The following is a 21,058-nucleotide window of genomic DNA, read 5'->3' on the forward strand; positions in this document are numbered from 1 at the left end:
TAGCATGAAGGGAGAAAGCAGGGATCAAAGCGTTCCTGCAGCACTTTGATCCCTTTTCCCCTACACTTGCTAAGCCCCACTTAAATTTCTTAATTTTGGATTAAAACAGTGGGGGCGTCTTATACATGGTGCTGTCTTATACATGGAAAAATACGGGTAGCACTATGGGGCAGTATGTAAACTGAAACAACAACAATAATTTGCTATTTCTGGTGGGTCCGCAGCATATGTGTTGTCTCCTATCATTCCTTCTCAGGCAGAAGGAAATGTAAAGCACATGGGCTTAGTTAGAAACAATATGATGGCTGTGTGCTCATACTCAATCTTTTCTTCCCCTGCCTCTGTCCTCTCCCTACTGGAGGAGCAACGATACCAAACCCCAGTCCGTTGACACGAAGGGTCAGCTCCTCCAAGCAAGAGGGATCCTTACTACGCATGTGCTGGAAAAACCAACAATCTTAACAAAAATATTTAGCAAGGAAAACAAGCCCTCCAAATGTTCTGAATCTACTTAAATGAATATGACCTATATCTGTGAACAAGAAACAAAAAGATGAACACAGATAACACACCCAGAAGCACACATACAGAGAAACATACATTCAGAGAGACGTCTCAGAGTTCAGCTAGCAATTAATTGCAACAACTGTTCCGTTAGTGCAATATAATTACAAACAAAATCTTGAAGAAGAAAAAGCAACAAAGGAAAGAGAAGGAAAGGGAATATTATGCTTCTTTCTAATGCATAGAAAGGAACAATTAGGCTGCAATTCTATCCGGGCCTCTTCTCTAGTGAGTTCACAGACATTTACTCCCTGGAAAGTGTATATAGGACTACAATGGAAGAGACTGGAAGTTTCATGTTTCTTACAAAGCCTATGTAGCAGCTTCAATGTGTCCTTTTAATGAGACTGCTTGGAAGATAAGACAGCAAACAAAAAAGTTCCAGGCAAATAAATAAATTATACTTAAAAATCAATTAATCTGTTATTGGATAGTCCAAGTGTATAAAAAAAGTGCACATAATATGCAATGGCCAAGATTCAAGAATACATGGATGTCCAACAAGTAGAAGGAGCTTTCCAACTCCATACACTGTATCATTTACTTGTTATGCCACATTGGGGAGGGGGGGATGTCAAAATATGTTACTTCGTACTTGGGGTTGCCATTTTCCATGACCACCTGCCCTTCTTTTTCTTTTAATCATGGAAGACATACTGAGAAGGTACAAAAGACACAAGGACAAATACCGCACCAACTGCTTCAGTGATGGACAGACAGATTTACAACACAATGGAAACATGGCAATGACTAAGGTAGGGAGCTAGTAAGTACAGCTATACTACCATGTTTCCCTGAAAATAAGACAGGGTCTTATATTAATTTTTGCTCCAAAAAAAACTATTAGGGCTTATTTTCAGAGGATGTTTTATTTTACAGTCATGTCACCTTCTGGTTGCTGCACAATGCTGGAGGGCAGGGTTTCACATAATTGGGGCTTATTTTGGGGGTAGGGCTTATATTACGAGCATCCTGAAAAATCATACTAGGGCTTACTTTCAGGTTAGGTCTTATTTTCGGGAAAACAGGGCAATGAGCCTTAGAATTTTCTGCTCATGTAAGAAGAGCCCTAATATACCAGCCCTGAATTAGTAACAATAATGCTGTAAGGTTCTTGGGATTTACACATGAAACAAAACTGAAAGGTTGGGGTGCGAAAAATTCAGCATCCCGGGACCAACAGCTGTATCGCATACAAGTTTATTCAAAGATAACTCACACAGATACCAACAGGACTTATGGTTCTTTGCATGCACAGGATTAGACAGTCTGAATCTCACTCAAAAACATTTATTGTGATCACTAAGATGTGGACTTCGTACACAAATGCCTGTTGCAGATGTCAGGATGGCTTCCTGCACAGCATAATTTGGAACTGAGAGCCATCTAAATGGAGACTTGCTTTTCTCTAATCCCTCCTTTGTGTCTTTAAGCCCCTTTTCCTTCCTCTGTCACTACCAGACACTGTTAAAAGTAACTTGTGAATCTCCCATAGTTTCAAATTCTGTTTTGCAAGGGAACCATGGTTTATATAAACCATCATCTGAGATTGTGCATACCTGACTCTAACAGCACAACCCTAAGCAGGGTAACTCAAAAGAAAGCTCTCCCAAATATATCCGCACCTGCTCTCTGATAACTGTGTATGGCCTAAGCCATAGTTAAGGGTAAATGAGGAAAGAGGAGAGAGGAATCCCTCAGGCAGAACTTGGGGAAGCACACATCTTGAAAATTAACTTCTGGCGGGCAAACCATGATTTGCAAGGAACAAGTATTACAATGCACAGGGAATGAGAGCCACACATGGTGACTGGGGGGAAAAGTGATGTGAAGCAATGAGCTACCTCGGTACAAAGGTGGAACTGTCATGCGATTCATGGCTATAATGATATAATACAGAACTGGCAGTAACTAAGGTCCAGATTATCCTATGAGGCACTGCTTCCAGATATGAAGTCAGCATTGGCTAGTAAAGGTTCTAAAATGAAAATGCTGTGGATTGCATCCTTTTTATGAGATTTTATTGTTACTGTTATCATCATAATCAACAACTTACAACTGCAGAGTTGTTCTGCTCTACAGTGTGCCCTAAAACCAATAAAACAATTTGAAGTGCAGCCGGAACACAAGATGCACATCTGCATAACACTACAAAAATGGCTCCCTCTAAAGCTCTGGAAGCACTCACAACGTTAACAACATTAGGGAAATGCAAAATGTTCCTCAGGGATAGAACAGCTCTTGCATCGAGCTATTTTGCACACGGTGACGATGAAGCTTTTATCTAATGTACAGCCAAGACCTAAGAACAGCTGAGTACTTATAAAAGCTGGAATTACATATGCTTCCAAGTATTTTCAATACAATATTCTGTTTACCTTGCAATTCTGCAGAAGTCGGATCAGATGCTCAAAGCAGTTGCTGTTAAGGAAAATAGCTTGCAGAACAGGCCTATCTGTGCAGTCTAACATGGCAGTGATGGTATCTAAGGGCAAAAGCGAAAAAAATCAATTACACATGTGAATACTTCTTAAAAGTACCTCCTTTTGTGTATCCTTTGGAACAATGGTTCCCAACCTTGAGTTCCCAGATGTTCTTGGACTAACACTCCCAGAAGCCTTCACCACTAGCTGTGTTGGCCAGAATTTCTGGGAGTTATAGGCCAAGAACATCTGGAGACCCAAGGTTAGGAGCAACTGCTCTGTAACAAGGAAAATGAGAAGAACTCAGTATAAAGCTCAGAGAAACCACACACAGGGTGCTCAATAAAAGGAGAGAATACATCTTTATGGTTGACTGCTCCACTATGCACTGCCCACGTGCAGAAAGGGGAAGTCCATTTTTATTAAGAAATTATGCTATGCCTGCTGGGTCTGTCCAAAGGCCACTCCAGGCCAGCGTGTTATCACCGTGGCGAACAAGATGGCTATAGAAAACTAGCAAGTAAGGTATAAAGGCAGTAGCTCGCTCCCACATTTATCCATGAGCAACTGCTACCAAAAAGCATTTTGTCCCTGAATCTGAATACAGTGGTGCCCCACATAGCGACGATAATCCGTTCCGAAAAAAATTGTCGCTATACGGATTCGTCGCTATGCGGAACAAAAAAGCCCATAGGAATGCATTAAAACACGTTTAATGCGTTCCTATGGGCAAAAAACTCACAATTATGCGAAAATCCTCCATACGGCCGCCAGTTTTGCTGCCCGGTGAGGAAAGGGCGCGAAAACACTGTGGGCGGCCATTTTTTTAAACCTGGTGGCCATTTTGGAACCGCCGATCAGCTGTTAGAAAAAACACCACTATGTGAAAATCGGTAAGCGAAACAGCTTACCGATTGTCACAAAGCGATGTTTTACCATTTAAAACATCGCAATGAGATCGCTTTTGCGATCGCAAAAAAACCATCGCTATGCAGATTCGTCATTAAACAGGGCGCCCGTTATGCGGGGCACCACTGTATTCTGTTTAGCCGTCATAGCTACACACACAGGTTCAAAGCTAAGAACTGTGGGATTTTTTTGACAACTCCCAGAATCCCCCAGCTAGCACAGACACCAGCCATGTTGGTTGGGGGATGCTGAGAGCTTCAGTTTGAAGGTCTGGTCATAGATCTGGCCTCCATGAGTTTATCCCATCTCCCTTTTAAGTGGCCAACGACTCTTGTAACATCTTTCCAAACTGAATGCTGTAACCTCACATTTTAACCCTCTTTGCTCTCCTTTCTCAAATCCTAAAGGATCCCATTACTTACTCAGCATTTGAATCTGCAGGGCTATGAACCTGCTCTCCCACTGACGAGATCTTCTTGAGTTTGGCAGAGCTGTGTGGTCTGAGTTGAGCAACTTGAAGTAATTCTCCAGGATCGTACTGGTTTCTACTTGCCGCTGATCCGAGCTGCTAGTTAGAAGGATGTGCACCACTTCTGTCAGGCACTTGAGCGTCAACTCGGCTTTCCTGCTCACTTCGTCTGGGTCTCTGTTGTCCCACATGTCACAGTCGGCCAAAACCCGCATCAAGACTTCCATGGTGGCAGGAGATATGGCTTGAAGAGCATTTCTCTAACATTGACCAATAAAAATGAAACAGCTCATGATCAGTATTTTGGTAGATTGTAGCAACAGCCAGTTCTTTTAAAGGAACATTAACCTATTCATGGGCTGTTGTAGTCATTAGAGGACACTAATGATTTTGCTATGTGAAGACCATGACAGACAGGTCCAAGGGGAGGAGCTGCAGTTCAGTCAGAGGGCACCTGTTTCATATGCAAAAAGGCCCAGTTTCAACCTCTGCTATTCCTAGGAATATTTTTAAAGCATCAAATAAGCCATATGGAAAACCCTTCACTGCACAGGTTAGATGGGTATACCGTATGACCTGGGATAAAGCAGTTTCTTATAATTCCTAGATTTGAAGCACCTCCACCTAATATCAGGCTGAAATATGTAGGGAAAGCCTGATTCATTTCTAGTCTATTCTTGTGCACATTTCAACATTTCCTGCCACCAAAAAGCAGCGGCACTGTTTTATTCACTAAAGGAACTGATTCAGCTTAACAATTAACAATTTATTTTTTTAATACCCAGAAAGAACCAATTCCTACAAGAACTTGTTTCATTATATAGCAGGGATATAGAGCACACGCTGAAAAGAGCTGCTTTCAGTACCAGGACTCTTATCAATTTTTAATTTTTAACTTAGGATCAGCTAGTGAAGCAAGGAATAACACCATTACTAAACCAAAGATTCATAGTTTTGTACATGCCTACACCATGGCTACAAGTTTTGAGACCAAATGTGCACCTGAGTAACACAGAGCATATTATGTTAGCTGGTGCAATGTCCACTCAACTAACCATTATGGAGCTTAGTGGAGAGTAGCTGCTTGATCCCAAAAGAGGCCTGCATTCACTGCCTTGCATGCCAGGAGTCCCAAATTCAACCTGCCAAACCTCAACATTAAAAAGCTCCCCACCAGCCAAGCCAGGAGAGACTTCTAAATCAGGTGGGAGATCTCTTTCTACTGATTCTTGCGTGGCAATTAAGCTAGGAGACAGGAAATGCAGGAATGATTCTCTTGTGCACCCCCTTTTCCTTGCACTCTCGATTTAGCTGGGAATCATTGTGTGCAAGAAGAAGCATTCTCACGTGCCCTGCCTCCCAGCAGAATCAGGATCCCACCAGTCCACTCTGTCCATGAAACAAGATGCATAAGGATGACTCTACTCATGTACACAATGTGCAGGAGAGTCACAGCAGAAGCAGTAAGGGGAAATGTGGGACACTTCAGGGCTGCACAGCTCCATCTCCCCCCCGAGACCCACAGGTTGTCCACTTCTAAACTAAAGGAACATAAGACAGCTGTTTTCTACCAGGTCAGGCTACTGTTCCATTTAGCTTCATATTGGCTGCACTGACAGGCAACAACTGCACAAGTTTCAGTTGTTGTGATCTGACAATGTAGACAAAATCCTTGAATTGGTCCAGCCCAATATATATGACACTTGCCTATCATGGTTGATCAGATCTAGCACGGGTCGACAGACTGGGTGGGTCCAGGAGATGGTAAATGTCTCATTACGGCAGGGGATGGTGCCTTCTGCAAGGAAACAGGTGGTGGTGCACCGTCTTCCAATGAGGACTTCTGAGGACCCAGAGGTATGTGGCAACTACCACCCTGTTGCAAATATCCCCTTTTTGGGGAAGGCTGCTAGAGTGTGTGGTAGCTGGGTGGCTTCAGACATTCTCAGAGGAAACTGATTGTCTGGACCTAGTCCAGTCAGGTTTCAGGCCAGGGTTCAGTACAAAAATGGCCTTAATTGTCCTGCTCTGGACTAGACAGAGCAGCCCATCAGCCTTTTGGCACCATTGATCATGGTATCCTCTTGGGCAGACTCTGTGGAATGAGAATGAGAAACAATATACTGCCAGGGTTCTGTTCTGATCTTCAGAACTGGTTCTAAAGAGTGGCACTGTGGACTTCTGCTCAGTCCCATGGCAATTGAGCTGTTGGGTGTTGCAGGGTTCCATTCTATCTGCCATGCTGTTTAATATCTATATGAAGCCACTGGGAGAGATCAGCAGGAGTTTTGGGGTTGGGTGCCATCAATATGCAAATAACAATCAGCTGTATTTCTCTTCACCATCAAGGTCAGCTAAGGCTGTGCAGGTGCTGGACCAAGATCTGGAGACTGTAATGCGCTGGATGTGGGCCAGCAAACTGAAGCTGAATCCTGACAAGATGGAGGCTCTGTGGCTTGATGGTTCCCAGGCCCAGAGGTTAGGCAAGAGACATGCTCTGGATGAAGTCACACTCCCTTTGAAGGAGCAAGTGCACAGTTTGGATTCACCTTTGTTGTTGCAGGCTTATGTGAGCTCGGTGGCTAGGAGTGCCTAGGGCCAGTTTCAACTAGTCCATCAGCTATTATCATTGCTTGATAGGCATAACCTAGCCAAAGCAGTCCATATCCTGGTAATCTTTTGGTTAGACTACTGCAATGCACTCTATGTGTGGCTGCCTTGAAGATGACACCAATGCTGCAGCAGGTGCAGTCTGCAGCAGCTAGACTGCTAACAGGAACATCCTTCAGAAAAAGAAGTTACTTACCTGTAACTCAGCCACTTCTTCGAGTGGTCATCTGTGAATTCACACTAATGGGTTAATCTGCGCTTTAGCAGAGCAGGTTCGGAACCTTCTAGAGCTTTAAGCACATGGTGCTGGGGCCTCCCACCTAGGCTATATCACCGCCCCCAGCACCAGGTGCCTCAGTTCCGTAGAACTGTCCGCCGCTGCACAGCACGCCGTATGAAGGACATGACACTCAGTGGGAGGCAGGGCGGGGAGTGTGAATTCACAGATGACCACTCAAAGAACTTCTCCTTGAATACACACTAATGGGTGACTAGCAAGCTGACCCACCACGAGATGGGTGTCACACCAGGACAGAGGCCAGGACTGCTCTCCCAACGGTAGTTTCCGCTTTAGCTCGAACATCCAGGCAGTAAAGGGCTGCAAAGATGAAAGTTGCAGCCTTGCAGACATCCATTAATTCCACTCCATTGAGGAAGGCCATGGAAGATGCAATTGTTCTGGCAGAATGGGCCCAAATAGTGGGCGGTAGAGGGGTATGAGCCAGTTCATAGGCCAACTTTATCGTGGAGACTACCCTTCTGGAGAAGGTCTGCGGGAAGATAGGCAAACCCTTAGGTTGTCCGTGAAAAGCAATAAACAGTCTCCGGGAAGAATGAAAGGATTCGGTCCTGGACAGGTAGTATGCAAATGCAAAATCGGTCCTGGACAGGTAGTATGCATCCAGTGAATGAAGGGATCTTGCCAAATTTGAAGTTGGATTCGGAAAGAAAGTGGGAAGGACTAAAGGCTGGTTCAGATGGAATGATGTGGCTACTTTCGGTAGAAAGGAAAGAGGGTAACCTTGTCTAGATGGAACTGCAAGAATGGCAGGTCAGCTTGCTAGTCACCATTAGCGTGCATTCAGAGACCACGAAGGAGAAAAAGAAGTTACTTACCCCCTTCCCTATATCACAGGATCACAAGACCAGTTATAAATTTGTATAAAACAATTAAATGCATAAGGTTTTAAAACTATGCACTTTTTAATAAATAAATGTTCCAGATGAGGTTTTTCCCAACATGGAAATACCATGGACTCATGGACTCCCCCACTGAGCTAAGGTGTTCCATCAGACAAAAACCAGCTCATGCCATATTCTCTCACAAATTAATGGTCCCTTCTGGAATAAATTCTTCATGGGTAACAAGCATTCCCTCTTGAGCATAAGCCAAAAAGTCTACTATCAAATAAGAGTTTAAATCCCTGTGTCTTCTGACCGACCCAGAAGACGACACCGATATTTTCAGGATTCTAATCCTCACCTGCCCACCGGCCACAATGGCTCCAAAGAGATGCAGCAAGCAACATTTTAGGCTTTCTTTAAGATGTTCGCTTTCTTGAAAACACTCTGAAAGGAGAGGAAAAAGCAGTTTGCTATGTTAACCTTGAAACAAAACCACTTATAGATACATGTTTAAATAAAACTTTCCAAAAATAATGCTCACATCACAGTATTTTTCCTTAAGTTGAAGAAAACAAAAAACCTCAAAACTGGCTCTGAGAATGTGCACTGCATGGTGATATTACTGATATGTACACTCAGTTCTACTGGATGCTATGAAATCACAAATTTCAACACAGCCTATGAAAAAGGTAGAAATATCTGAAATGTAGATTTATCACAGGATGCTAAGAATTTTGTGGATCAAGAAAGTGGTCAATGAAATACAGTAGAGTGGGGGATACAATTCCACGGGGACCTGGATGCTGAAAAATGCAGAAGTATTAAATGCTATACATTGCATGGTCTCTGGCTGCCTCTAGTGGCCAGTTCTGGTAAACATGCCCTGGAAATACATACAAATAGGTATTTCTGGGATTTTTTTTTTATTTAATATTTTCAGCCTGTGGATAAGTGAATCAGCAGATACTGATCCCATGGATTGGGGGAGTTTGTGTGTCCTACTGGACTGAGTAGAGCAACAAAGACCAAGAAAAAAAACATACAACGTCTAGAAAGCTAGAGTATTTCTGGCATGCAACAAAAAACAAAAAGCATAGTTTTGTTAGATCGCTCAAAATAAAATAAATGGGAAAAACAACTGTGTGGTTACAGAACTTGGGTCTGGATGCAACACAACAGAGCTGACATACCCAAAGTCAAAACAACCATGACAATGACATCCAACCTCTAGTGGGACAGGAACAAGGAAAACATTCTTTGTTTTCTTACAAAATAAAACAGGAATGAAGTGAATGAATGAATACACTTATACACATAGTAATGAATAATGAATCTATTATTCCTTCATTCACTAGTTCCAAGACCTATAACCTGTCATCAGTTCAAAACTTTAGCTATACCAGCAACTTCTAAATCATGTGTCACAGAAATGCTGAACTATGCCTTGAAAAGACTATGGTGAAAGAACGAGCAATGACATCTTCCTGAAAAATAAAAGTAGACTAGGATTTCGTGAGGAAGCCCACTTCAGTCTACAAGCAGAGGGGAATCCTTTTTACAGAAAGTGGGGTATGCTGCAGTCAGCATACTGACGAAGCAAAGAGGGTGAAGAGACATTATAAGCAGATCTTTCTCTTATTCTGTTCTTTATTTTCATTTACGCTTCTGCTGTAAAGTTTTAAAATTATATTGTTGTTTTTTACTGTAAGCCGCCTAGAGTGGTCTAATATGATCAGATAGGCGGGATAGAAATAAAATAAATAAATAAATAAATAAATAAATAAATAAAGAGATGGGCACTTACCATTGCTCAGTGGATCAGGTCCGCAAGTATTGCGCAGGTGCCCCGGATTCCACACCCTGCCTTCTCCTGCAGGTGCCCCATCATAAGCACCACAGTGAGCTTCCCAGCCCCCCCCCTCTACTGACTGGTCAACTGCGAGAGGAAGCAGAGTGTGGAATCTGGGGTGCATGCACAACACCTGTGGGCCCAATCCTCCAAACCATGCCGAACCATAGTAAGTGTCCATCACTAGTTGTAAGGCAGTAAGCCTGACAATGGCACAGCTGCAAAAGGGATGCTTCCTCCATTTTAGGGAGCTGATTTGCTCCAACAAATATACTGCTACTCTGCCAAGCGACAAAGCATATTTCCAGAAAACACTGCATTCCATTAATGCACCCTTTTTGTCCCTTAACTTCCATCCCAAGTGAACATTACAGTATAACGCTGCTAGCTACTCCTCACTCAACACAGCACATCACTAGTGTCTCAGAAGGCCTGAAGTAAAACATCATCTATAAAGAGCAGAGTCACAGGGCAGTCATATCCATCAATATTTGAAGGATACTTGAAGGACCACCTCTTTCCATATGAGCCTACCTGGCTGTTACAATCTAGCCAGGGGGCCCTTTTGAAAGAGCCATCCCTCAAGGAGGTAAGAGGGATGGCTTGTAGACAAAGGGCCTTCTCGGCAGCTGCCCCCAGACTATGGAGTGCCCTCCCGACTGAAATTCGTCTGGCGCCGATACTGATGACATTTCGGTGCCAGGTCAAAACCTTCCTGTTCCAGAAGGCTTTTAATTCAAATAACATTAACTGTGGGTCTTGATGATGGCAATTTTAATTGTATTTTAATTGTATTTTAATCATTTTATATTTTATTGTATTGAATTTTAATTGTTGTAAGCCGCCCAGAGACCTTTGGGTAGAGTGGGCGGCATATTAAATAAATAAAATAAATAAATAAATAAATAAAATAAATAAATAAATAAATACGTACATACGTACATACGTACATACGTACATACATACATACATACATACATACATACATACATACATACATACATACATACATACATACATACATACATACATACATACATACATACACACACTATCTTTATGAGTGTAATCCAATTCATCTGCATTTCGGAGATAGAAGTCTCATTTTGTTTAAATAGCTTAATCCAAGGCAGGTAACTGGATGTTAAGGTACAAAAACTATGCATCCATGTGTCTACATTTTGAGGGGGGTTGTTCTGTCACCAGAACATCACTGCTTTGCATGGGAGATTCCATTTCAGCCATCACTTTGTGATGTAAGGGGTTTCTCTCTCTCTCTCATGACAGCAAGGGTAGCTGATTGATCACCAGGGGCTAGACTCTCTGGGTGTGGATACAAAGCAATTTTAATCTTAGTGTTCATTAGACACTATTAGGCACCTCTTGAAGAACTACGACTCCCAGGAAGCATCATGCCAAAGGAAGTTGATGGTGGGAGCACAGCAGCATCAGATGGAAGCAACCCTTCTATAGGAAGTACAGTCAACCCTTGACTTACGAACTTAATCCGTTCCAGAAGGTTGTTCGTACATCGAAAATTTCTTAAGTCAAAGTAACATTTCCCATTGAAATGCATGGGAATGGAATTAATCCATTCCAGCATTTCAAAAAACAAAACAAAATAAAAATAAAAAGAGCAAGTTCCACGCTGAGACTGCAAAAACACACACACACAAAACACAGATACATAAATTCCAATTTCCCGCCCTTTCTCCCTGCCTTTTTGGCTTCAGAGGTCTCAAACAGCTTTCCCCCGACATCGGAGGAAGCCCTTTGAGAGCTCTGAAGGTGCCAGTCGCTCCGTTGGCATCGACTTGCGAACGGAGCCTCATTCGTAGGTCGATGGCAATTTTTTCCAACGGAGCGGTTCGTAAGTTGAAATGTTCGTAACTAGGGCCGTTTGTAAGTCGGGGGTTGACTCTAAAATCTAGACTTATGCAGATTCATGTACGTGGGCTGTAGCTCCTGGAATTCTGAGGCTAACAATCCAAAAACACTGAAGAGCATGCCCCCACTGCACACTGAAGTTGTGTGCTGCTTCAGGTTTTCCCCCACAACCAAAATACAGCCTCAAGGCAATGGTAGGGACTAGAAAAATCCCAATTTCCATCCCATAACTGCCATTATGCATTGTCTCTCCGGAAAGAAGGCACAAATAGGTGATGCCTCAGTTTTCAGAATGTTGGCAGAACTGAGAGGTAGGACTGCAGAAACTGTGAAAAATAATTGAAATAAGAAGGTTACTTTAAAAGGCCCCATTGTCTAATTCTATGGATGAAATAACACGGAAATCAATAGTCTGCCCACTGTGGTTCCTAACCTTGGGAACCCAGGTGTTCTTGGACTGCAGCTCCCAGAAATCCATAGAAATACGGTGGCGCAGTATAATGTTTAACTGTGATTAGTGGAAACAAGGCAGCTTTATTACTGCTTCTAGATACCAGACTTAAGACTAACCAGACTGCTTGTCTGGGTTCTAATGTCACAGGTTGCCTAAAACAGAAGTTAAGATACCAGACTACTCCTTGAAGCCATGCTGTAAGACAGAAATAACCCAAGGCTTGCCAAGATTTCCCTTTCGATCACTAAATCACAGTTTTTAACATGTCCACAGAGCCCAAGGCTATTTCTGTGAAACGTAAGCTCCTATTGGCTCCTTCGCCATCTGGCCTGAAACTTTCTCCTGAAAAACCATAATACTGTATTTTTGCTCATGCCATACCTGACATAAGACCATGACAAGTGGCCTAAGGAATTTCTCTCCGCAATAAACATTAACCTGGAAGCTGCTGCCATAGCAATAGCCTTATACAGACAAAGCAGCTGCTGCCAAAATCCAAAAAAGGATTATTTTGTTTGGAATTAAGCACATGAGAAACTCCGAAGCTCCCAACACAAGCCAGCTCTGTTAAAATAAAACCACTATATTTCAAGCAAAGCCCAGGTCTGAAAACAAGCGGACCACTGAAACAAAAACTGTATTCAGGTGTTTAACTCTCTGCATAAGTATGCATAAAAAATAAATAGCTGAGAGGAATCTACATTAGAACCCAATGAAACACCAGGCCCTATTAGGCCAAGAGCCACAGCAAGTCCCAATCACATTTCCCCAGCGTACATATGTTTAATAGATTACATTTAGGTTCCACCTTTTCTCCCAGTTCAGGGGTGCATTCAGGGGATTTCCCACTTTATCCTCATAGCATTCCCACACTGTGAATTATGTGGACAGACAACGACTGTTTCCATTTCACTTATAAAACTTCAAGTACTTTGAACTAGAAACAGTTTCAGCCCAACTCAGCTATTTAACTCTCCATATACCGTATTTTTCAGTGTATAAGACTATACTTTTGTCTAAAATCTTTAGACTAAAAATTGAGAGTCGTCTTATAACACAGAAGTAAGCTGAAGAGAACAAAAACAAGTGGAGGGGAAAGCATGGATCGAAGCGATCCTGCAGTGCTTTGATCCTTTTCCCCCTACACTTGCTAATCCCCACTTAGATTTCTTAATTTTGGATTAGAAAAGTGGGGTCTGTGTCTTATACACGGAAAAATACAATAAATGTTGTTATATTATTAAATGGTGCTGATGGTGGGGAATCAACCGCCGAATGAAAGTCAGTTTTGAGATAAAATGTACTGAGATGCTGGCAAGTCTTTAACAGCAGTGGCGGCTCAATGCTTTTAAACGACCTTCAGCAACTCTTCAGTGCTTAGCACCTTGATACTGGAAGTGGAACAAGATTATAATTCCTTTAAAGGCTTTTACTTTCAAGTCGGTGCTTCTAGTATTATCAAGGAGAAAACCATTAGTCTGTTGCAGCAAAACCAACAAACAGCGCTTTTTTGGCATAACGTTTCCTAGATGTACCATGTGAAGAAGTGGGCTACAGCCCACAAAAGCTTAAGCCAAACAAAACTCATCAGTCTCACATTGTTGCTTTTGCTAATAATATTAGAGGACTAAAACACAATGTTACTCACGGTAAAAGAAGGGGACAAACTCCACTGTGAGTAAAGCTGGCTTGTACTTTTGTCTGCTCTTCTCAACAGTGCTCAGAATTCGCCTAGAAATATATATTTTTTTTTACAAAAGAAAAACATAAAAATATCATACTTATTTCCTGTAACACGGATTCATTCATATTTAGTGACATATTTATTTCATTTAACTTTGACAATATGTTTTTAAATGCCACCAAGATATTGTCTCAGGCATCTTTGTTGGCACACTTCTGAATAGGAAAGGGGAGGAATCAACTTTTTTAAAATGTGGTTTTAACTGCAAACATGTTGTCAATTTAAGCAAGGTGGAATTTGTAAACATAAACATTAAAATCTCTACATGTATACAATATGTACAGTACGCACATATATATACAGTGTCCATGTTCAGGCAATCATGTGTTTGCTTAATAAGCTGACATATAACAAGCTTCCGCCCATGAATGCAGCTTGAGAACAAGCCAGGATCTTAAGACAACTATGCACTCAGTCATAAGTCCAATATGATTCTCACAGCAGTAGGAAAATTATGGCAATAAAATCTAAATGAGTTTTCCCACCCATCCACAACCCTTCTCAAAATCTAGTACTGTTCTTCTACTCATAGAAGGCTCTTCAACCTAGTGGTGGCTCATGTAAACAGAAGACGAACAGAGGTACCATATTTTTCTGTGTATACGACCCCCCCAATGTATAAAACAACCCCCTAATTTTGACCCTTGATGGAGGCGGAGGAGCAGTTAATGGGCAAATGCTCCTCCACCTCCATCTTCTGCTGCTGCTGCTGCCTCCTCTGATCACCTCCTCCAGTGTGACGGCCAGGGCTCACCTCCAGCTCAGGTCGGGGCCTTGTCCCCTGTCCTAAGGAGACAATAGCTGGAGGAGGTGATCAGGTGGCAGTGGCAGGAAGAGGCGCCCAAGCAGGCACAAGTGCTTGTCTGCCTCCACCACTGGAGGGGACAAGGTGGCGATGTGAGCTGAGCCGTCAGTCCCAGTGGAGGTGGTGATCAGACAGGCAGGGGAGGCAGCAGCAAGAGGCGCCAGAGTGGGTGTGAATGCTCCTTCGCCTCCATCTCCTGCTGCTGCCTCAGCCACCAGAGGGGACAAGCCGTGATGCGGCGGCAGCAAGAGGTGCCCAAGTGTGCGTGCGACTACCTCCTTCTGTGTATAAAACAACCCTCAAATTTTCCTCTAATTATTTTAGGAAAAAGTATCATTTTATACAAGAACATTTTGTCCATTGTTCTTTTCTCCTACAACACTACACGCCGCCTCCCACAACTTCCCAGGGTGTTCCAAGATGGTACTCCAAGCCTTCATTCAGTTGCCCTACTTACAACTACCTCTGAAGTCAATTTCTTGCTGGTATTCTTAGGTCTTTGTGTGGTAGGGCCCCAACCCCACCCCTTGGCTCAGCTATGCAAGCTGCTTTTCAGCAGGGATGCAACTACGACCTATCAAATAGCAAAATTCGCTTCGGCAGCAAAACAGACGCGTACAAGAATCAGAATTCTTCAGGAAGGAGGGAGATGGTGTTACTTCATACTTCCATATAGCCATGATTATATTTAAGTGTAAATATGCTGTATCAGTGCCATATCTGTTTCATATTGTTGCTGGTGAACTCTGATGACCTATGGCTTTAAGCAATAAAGCTTGTTCACTTTACTATGACCAACTAAACATTTATAAAATTGTCAGCAAGCTTTCAAGACCCTCAGGTGTCTTCACTAGGTGAGAGACAAAAGCAGGGGGAGGGGGAGATGAGAGGTGTGGGGAAGGTTGAATTGAGGCTGAAATCGTGACACCCGTACCTCGTGAGAGACCAACTGCGTTAACAAACACTGGTCTTCAAAACTGTATTTTGAAGAAACTGGACTCAATAACAGTAAAAGATTAGCATGAAATTCCCCCCTACCCAGCAATTCTTTGTCTCCAGTTTCGATATGGATCATAGAGACTCTCACAAAAGGCCAGCGCATGTCTCACAAACTCTTCTATAGATGTTTGATCTGCCACTTCTTTCTCTTTTGTTTTACTCTTTAACTAAAGAGAGAGAGAAAATGATCGTTAGCCAGAATGCTTCCAACCACACAAAATTCACAATGCAAAATGCAGCCCTGGAAAGGAGAGGAAATCATCCAGAATCTTCCATGATCTGGATGCAGGCCCCCACGGATTAGACCCACAACCTGAATAGTCCTTCATCCTGCTTTAAACCCTGCCTGAAATGTATAGTTGAAGCCCAGGTTTCATTAGATTTCTCTTGAGCTCCCTAAAAAAAAAATACAAGGCCAAGCTTTTTCCTTAACTAAGTGAAGGATACAAATTGAGTGATCAAAGAATTGTCACATGCATGAGCTACCTCTGTGCCTATCACTCGGTCTTTCTTTCAGCAACAGACAGTATTGGACTTATGAACTGACTTGGAATGGGCCTAATTCCAAAAAAATTGTCTGAAATTTAGTGCAGACTTTTCTGCAACAGACTATGCGTCTGGGGCAAACACAGCGTATCTTCCCTTGTTTATTTTTCCCCCCAGAGTTTCTACAACAAAACCTTTGTAAAGTTCAGAAATGGCTAAGGAGAGTTTAAAAAGCAGTTCATGAATTTCCTTTTGCAAAGGCAATTTGAAATATTTAACCAGAGGCTAGCAAAAAGAGTTAACTCCCCAAATGAATTACTGCTTCCATTTGTTTGTTCATTCATTCATTCATTCATTCATTCATTCATTCATTCATTCATTCATTCATTCATTCATCCATTCATTCATTCATTCCAGCTTGTTTATATCTGTAGATCAGTTAGCACTGAATTTCAGGTAAAAATTTATGTGACGGATTTGGGCATGAAGATACTGAGAAATTGTAAACCAAAAGTTTCAGGTATAGAGCTCTGCTATGTCATGACAGCAGACCAGAAGTCTAAGGGAAAGCAATGTCTACATTCCAAATTCCCAATAATAACATGGGAATAATCATACTGACCTACTTATCATTTACTTACTACATTTTTCCTGACTCTCTAGTAAAGGAGTACTAGACATGGGTTATTTGTATTCATATACCCAGTGATACAAATGCAAATAGTAACACTACAGGTGCCACAGAGGCCCATTCCCTCCCTTCAGAACCAGCTGGTCTACTTACTGTGCAGAACTGGGGTCCTTCATTGTCATTGTTGTGCCAACTGCGGAAGGAGTCTTCCCTGCCTCCCTGTGCAGCCAACCACTCCGTCGAGGAGGCAGGATGGGGACCCTCCATGCTCAACTGAGTGGTCAGTTGAATGGGGAGGTGGGGAAGAGTCAGCCGAGCCCCTTCTGCGATTAGCACAACAACAAAGGATCCCAGCTCTGGGCAGCAACTGATAAGTGGATCAGCCAGTTTTAGGGAGAGGGAATGGGCCTCTGTGGCATCAGTGTTGCCGCTATTTGTATTCGTATCCCCAGGGATACGAATACAAATACCCATGTCTAATTAAGACAGCTAACAAAGACCACAAATGAACAATGTAAGAATTAAATGGCCCCCAATATCAGGAAACAGCAAAACAATTTGAAAGACCAGACTGAAAATATGTGACTTTACACACTTCCTAAAAGTAATAGTGGAGATAGGAAGTGATCAGAAATGAGGGGAACATATTTTTCCACTCAGGAAAATACAAGAAACCAGCTGTGTCTCATACACTCATCAAGACGGTGTTTTTAAGAGACCTCTGGTACAGAGGTACTTGCCTGCTGAATATAAAGTGTAGTCATTGTAATGACGTGATTAATATAGGAGCATGTTCCAATCTCTTCCACATTAGCCAAATTTCTGCAAGACAAATAAAATTACAAGACATGAGACAGTTGCCAGCAGCCGGTATGAATTAAGATTCACCAGAAAAAAAATGTTATGAGGGAATGTGTACAGAGATTTTCAAACACATCTTGCCCACAGTTAAAACATTTAATAATCTCACAACTGCCAGAATCCATTTTGTTGTGATATAAAGTAAAGTTATGCAGGAATACCTTTGCTGGGTGCTATGCCCAGGCAAAGAAGATTAAGCTACTTGATTGCAGCACTGGTTGTGCAGTTACTGTCCTGACTAATTGTGCAATGGCCTGGCAGAAGTGCTTCATGGATAGCCCTTCTGCCTTGGCACCGTTGTAACGACCACAAGTATAACATCAAGTTACACCTTTGCAACATGATTCCAGCCATTAAGCAGCTGTGTACCTTTAAATCAGAAACATGCACAAGCCACAATGAAATAGAAAACTATATTATATAACATGAACCATATCCTGCCTTTTACCACCACCCAGCTTCAAAATTGTTCACAAAAGCAACACTTGTTTACATTGTAAAACTTTGAAAGGATCAACTTAACATCCTAAGTGAGACATCTGGAAAGGAATTTGATCTGATTAAGGTCAGAAGTACAAAACAGTCACGTATTTCACATCAGATGGTCTGCCCGTTCATAAGTCGAGGCAGAGCCAGCTCTGATACTCCAGATCGACCTTACACTGTCACTATGAGAACAGAGAGGATGTGATGAGGGGAAAGAGAAGTAGTAGTTATAAAGTGAGGATGCAGGCAGTGTGGATATAGGGATTAAGTAAGAGAATCAGGAATTGGAAAAGCAGAAGTTAGTTTATTTGAAGGAGGGGAAATGTGTTGGTAGCTCTCCCACGCAGTCTTCAAGATTCCCAGCCTGCCTCTGAAAAGGCAACCAATTAAAATAAAATACCTGCAAAGGATAATGAAAAATTTGACGAGGAGAAGTGACAGGGCCTGTTGTGGTTCTTCTAACCCTTCTGACAATTTCTGGACACAATGGAGCAGTTGAAGCCGCAAGACCTGAAGAATGTTATCAGGAAGCAGTGATATTCCAGGAGGAACATCATCCACCCTAAAAATAAACACAGAAACTTGTTAGAAGAGGTTAAAAAAACCAGTAATTATCAATGTTTATATATCAGTTGCTCCACTACATACAACATTTTTTTGAAAAAGCAAACATTTGCTAAAGGTTCAATAAACTGTCATAGGGCCAACAAACTACCCAAGGCTGACACTTCAGCCTGATTCTTTAAGTTAGCTACTCAAAGACCTCACTGAATGATAAAATATATATTACTTCCCTGTGGAACCATCTACAACTATGATATGGCAGTGAGGAGATGATAAACAGGTACAGTCCGACCCACTCGATACCAGAAAGATGGTTCACAGATGATATAATATATTGTAAGAAAGCATCAGTGGTTACAATATACATTAAAATTGTTTTAAAATCCTATGAGTACCAACAATGAGGATTTAAAGATGCACATAATTATCTCACAGCCTTAAAATTGCTGCATCTAAGCTAGTGTGTGCCCAATACTTTTACAGCTCCTGTATGTCAGAAGGACTCAAAGAAAAGAGAGTTAAAGCAGTCACTTGAGTGGCTGACTACAGTCTGAACTTGAGAAGACCAAGAATGTATATCATGTGACCACATTTTCCTCAGCAATTTAGTTGTGGCCTAGTTCCCACTGAAGAAACAGGATGGTGGGTCTGGCCTATGACAATATAAACAACAGAGGAGGAAGGCTCATGTGACGCCATGTGCCTCCAAGACCAAAATAAATAAACGTTGATTCTCAAGGGCTCCAGAAGAACAAGTGGACTATCAGGCTGAGAGGACAGAAGTGTGTGCTGCTTTTCCTGGCTTGATGGCTTTGTTTTGCTTTTCTTCATCATCAGGTTTCTCCCTGCAACCTCAGGCACAGCTGAGCCCCTCCTTTGCCTATTCAAGTGATGTTGTCTGTCTCATCTAAGCACCTCTAGCCTACCTCTACCCCCATTCTGCCACCACCCAAACATTTCAGATCCTAAACTGCAGGGGATCTATTAACTCTAGGGCAGACACTTAGTATCCATGGAAAGGGTTTTTGTATTTAAAATCAGGGATCAGAAGTCTATCCGCAAAGCTGCACCATTTCAACATGTGGTTCCCTACGTTACTTAGAAATCTCAAAGACTGAAGCTCTGGATATTTAAGAGGCTAAAACAAGCCACCCTCCTTTAAATGCCAGAAAGCACCCTATCCAGTCCTTCTCCTGTTGGGGCTGCGTTAAAGGGAGGATAAAGGAAAAAGAAATTCATTCTCACTGGGCTGCAGTTCTCTGAAGCATGCAATAAATACGGAAACTACCAGGCTCTCAATTTCAGCTAAGGAAAGCCAGACCTGTATGGCTGGGTTCCCAAATCGCCATTTAGATTTCCCAGAGTGACCCGAATGGATGATCACTCCCTGACATTATGGAAATTAAAATGCCAGACGCCAGACCCTTTTCCACAAAAGGGCGCATGCATCTATCAGCAGCCCAAGGAAACAGTGTGCTTATGCCAGGCTTGCAAACTGCTATACCTCTTCTCTTCCCCACTTTTACTTAATTGGCTAAGTGAACAGCCACCTGGATCCTAATAATCCTGTGTACTATTACCCTTTGTGGGAGATTTTAATTCCATGCTCCCTTTTGGAAGCAACAACATAAGAAAGAAAAAGGGACAGGGTAAGCACCTCTTTTAAGGGGGTGGGAGTCTCATATTGACTGCATTGGGTGTTTTCAAAATCTCAATCTATCCCTTCCTTATATTCTTTCAAGATCTTGTGACTGCAAACAGAGAAGAAAAAAAATACGACCTGTTTTTCAGAACCAGACACCTTGTCGACCTGCTAAATAACAGCTATAGGCAATTTCTTTGATCACAACAAAACAAAACCGAGCTGTTGCATTTTGGAGACATATTAATGGAAACTTGCCTCAAAAATGACTCACAGGGTTTTTTTTTTTTTGCCGCCTCTGCTTTTGCCTTGAATTTGACTAACAACAAATATGATCAGGAGAAAACTGCTGGCGCTCCAGCATAACCTAGCTCTTTTGTTTTCCCCAGTCCTTCTCCAAACAGAACTAACCAGCTGTAATCCTATATGCAAAGCAGAAGGGCTAGAAGACAAATGAGGAATAACAGTTGAAAGATTTAATTACTGGGTGTCAACAGGTGGTTCCAGCAGAAGTGGCCCCAAACATCTAGTCTTTCAAACAGAAAGCCAG

General features: G+C 42.2%; 1 protein-coding gene across 3 annotated transcripts in view; it reads right to left on the reverse strand.

Moving 5' to 3' along the window:
- NBEAL1 (neurobeachin like 1) overlaps positions 1-21,058 on the reverse strand; it is a 129,080-nt gene that overhangs the window by 71,459 nt on the left and 36,563 nt on the right. For all 3 annotated transcript variants that reach the window (XR_013538261.1, XM_020810339.3, XM_020810337.3), the window contains exons 4-10: positions 18,703-18,864; positions 17,696-17,777; positions 15,878-16,005; positions 13,939-14,021; positions 8,459-8,544; positions 4,319-4,625; positions 2,943-3,049 (exon numbers count right to left, since the gene is read on the reverse strand). Coding sequence is in view for 2 of the 3 variants with exons in the window: in XM_020810339.3 (XP_020665998.3) it covers positions 2,943-3,049; positions 4,319-4,625; positions 8,459-8,544; positions 13,939-14,021; positions 15,878-16,005; positions 17,696-17,777; positions 18,703-18,864 (955 nt within the window). In the remaining variant the exon portion in view is untranslated. The remainder of the gene's footprint in view (positions 1-2,942; positions 3,050-4,318; positions 4,626-8,458; positions 8,545-13,938; positions 14,022-15,877; positions 16,006-17,695; positions 17,778-18,702; positions 18,865-21,058) is intronic.

This window comes from Pogona vitticeps, chromosome 1 (genome assembly GCF_051106095.1).
Source record: "Pogona vitticeps strain Pit_001003342236 chromosome 1, PviZW2.1, whole genome shotgun sequence".
NCBI lineage: Eukaryota > Metazoa > Chordata > Lepidosauria > Squamata > Agamidae > Pogona > Pogona vitticeps.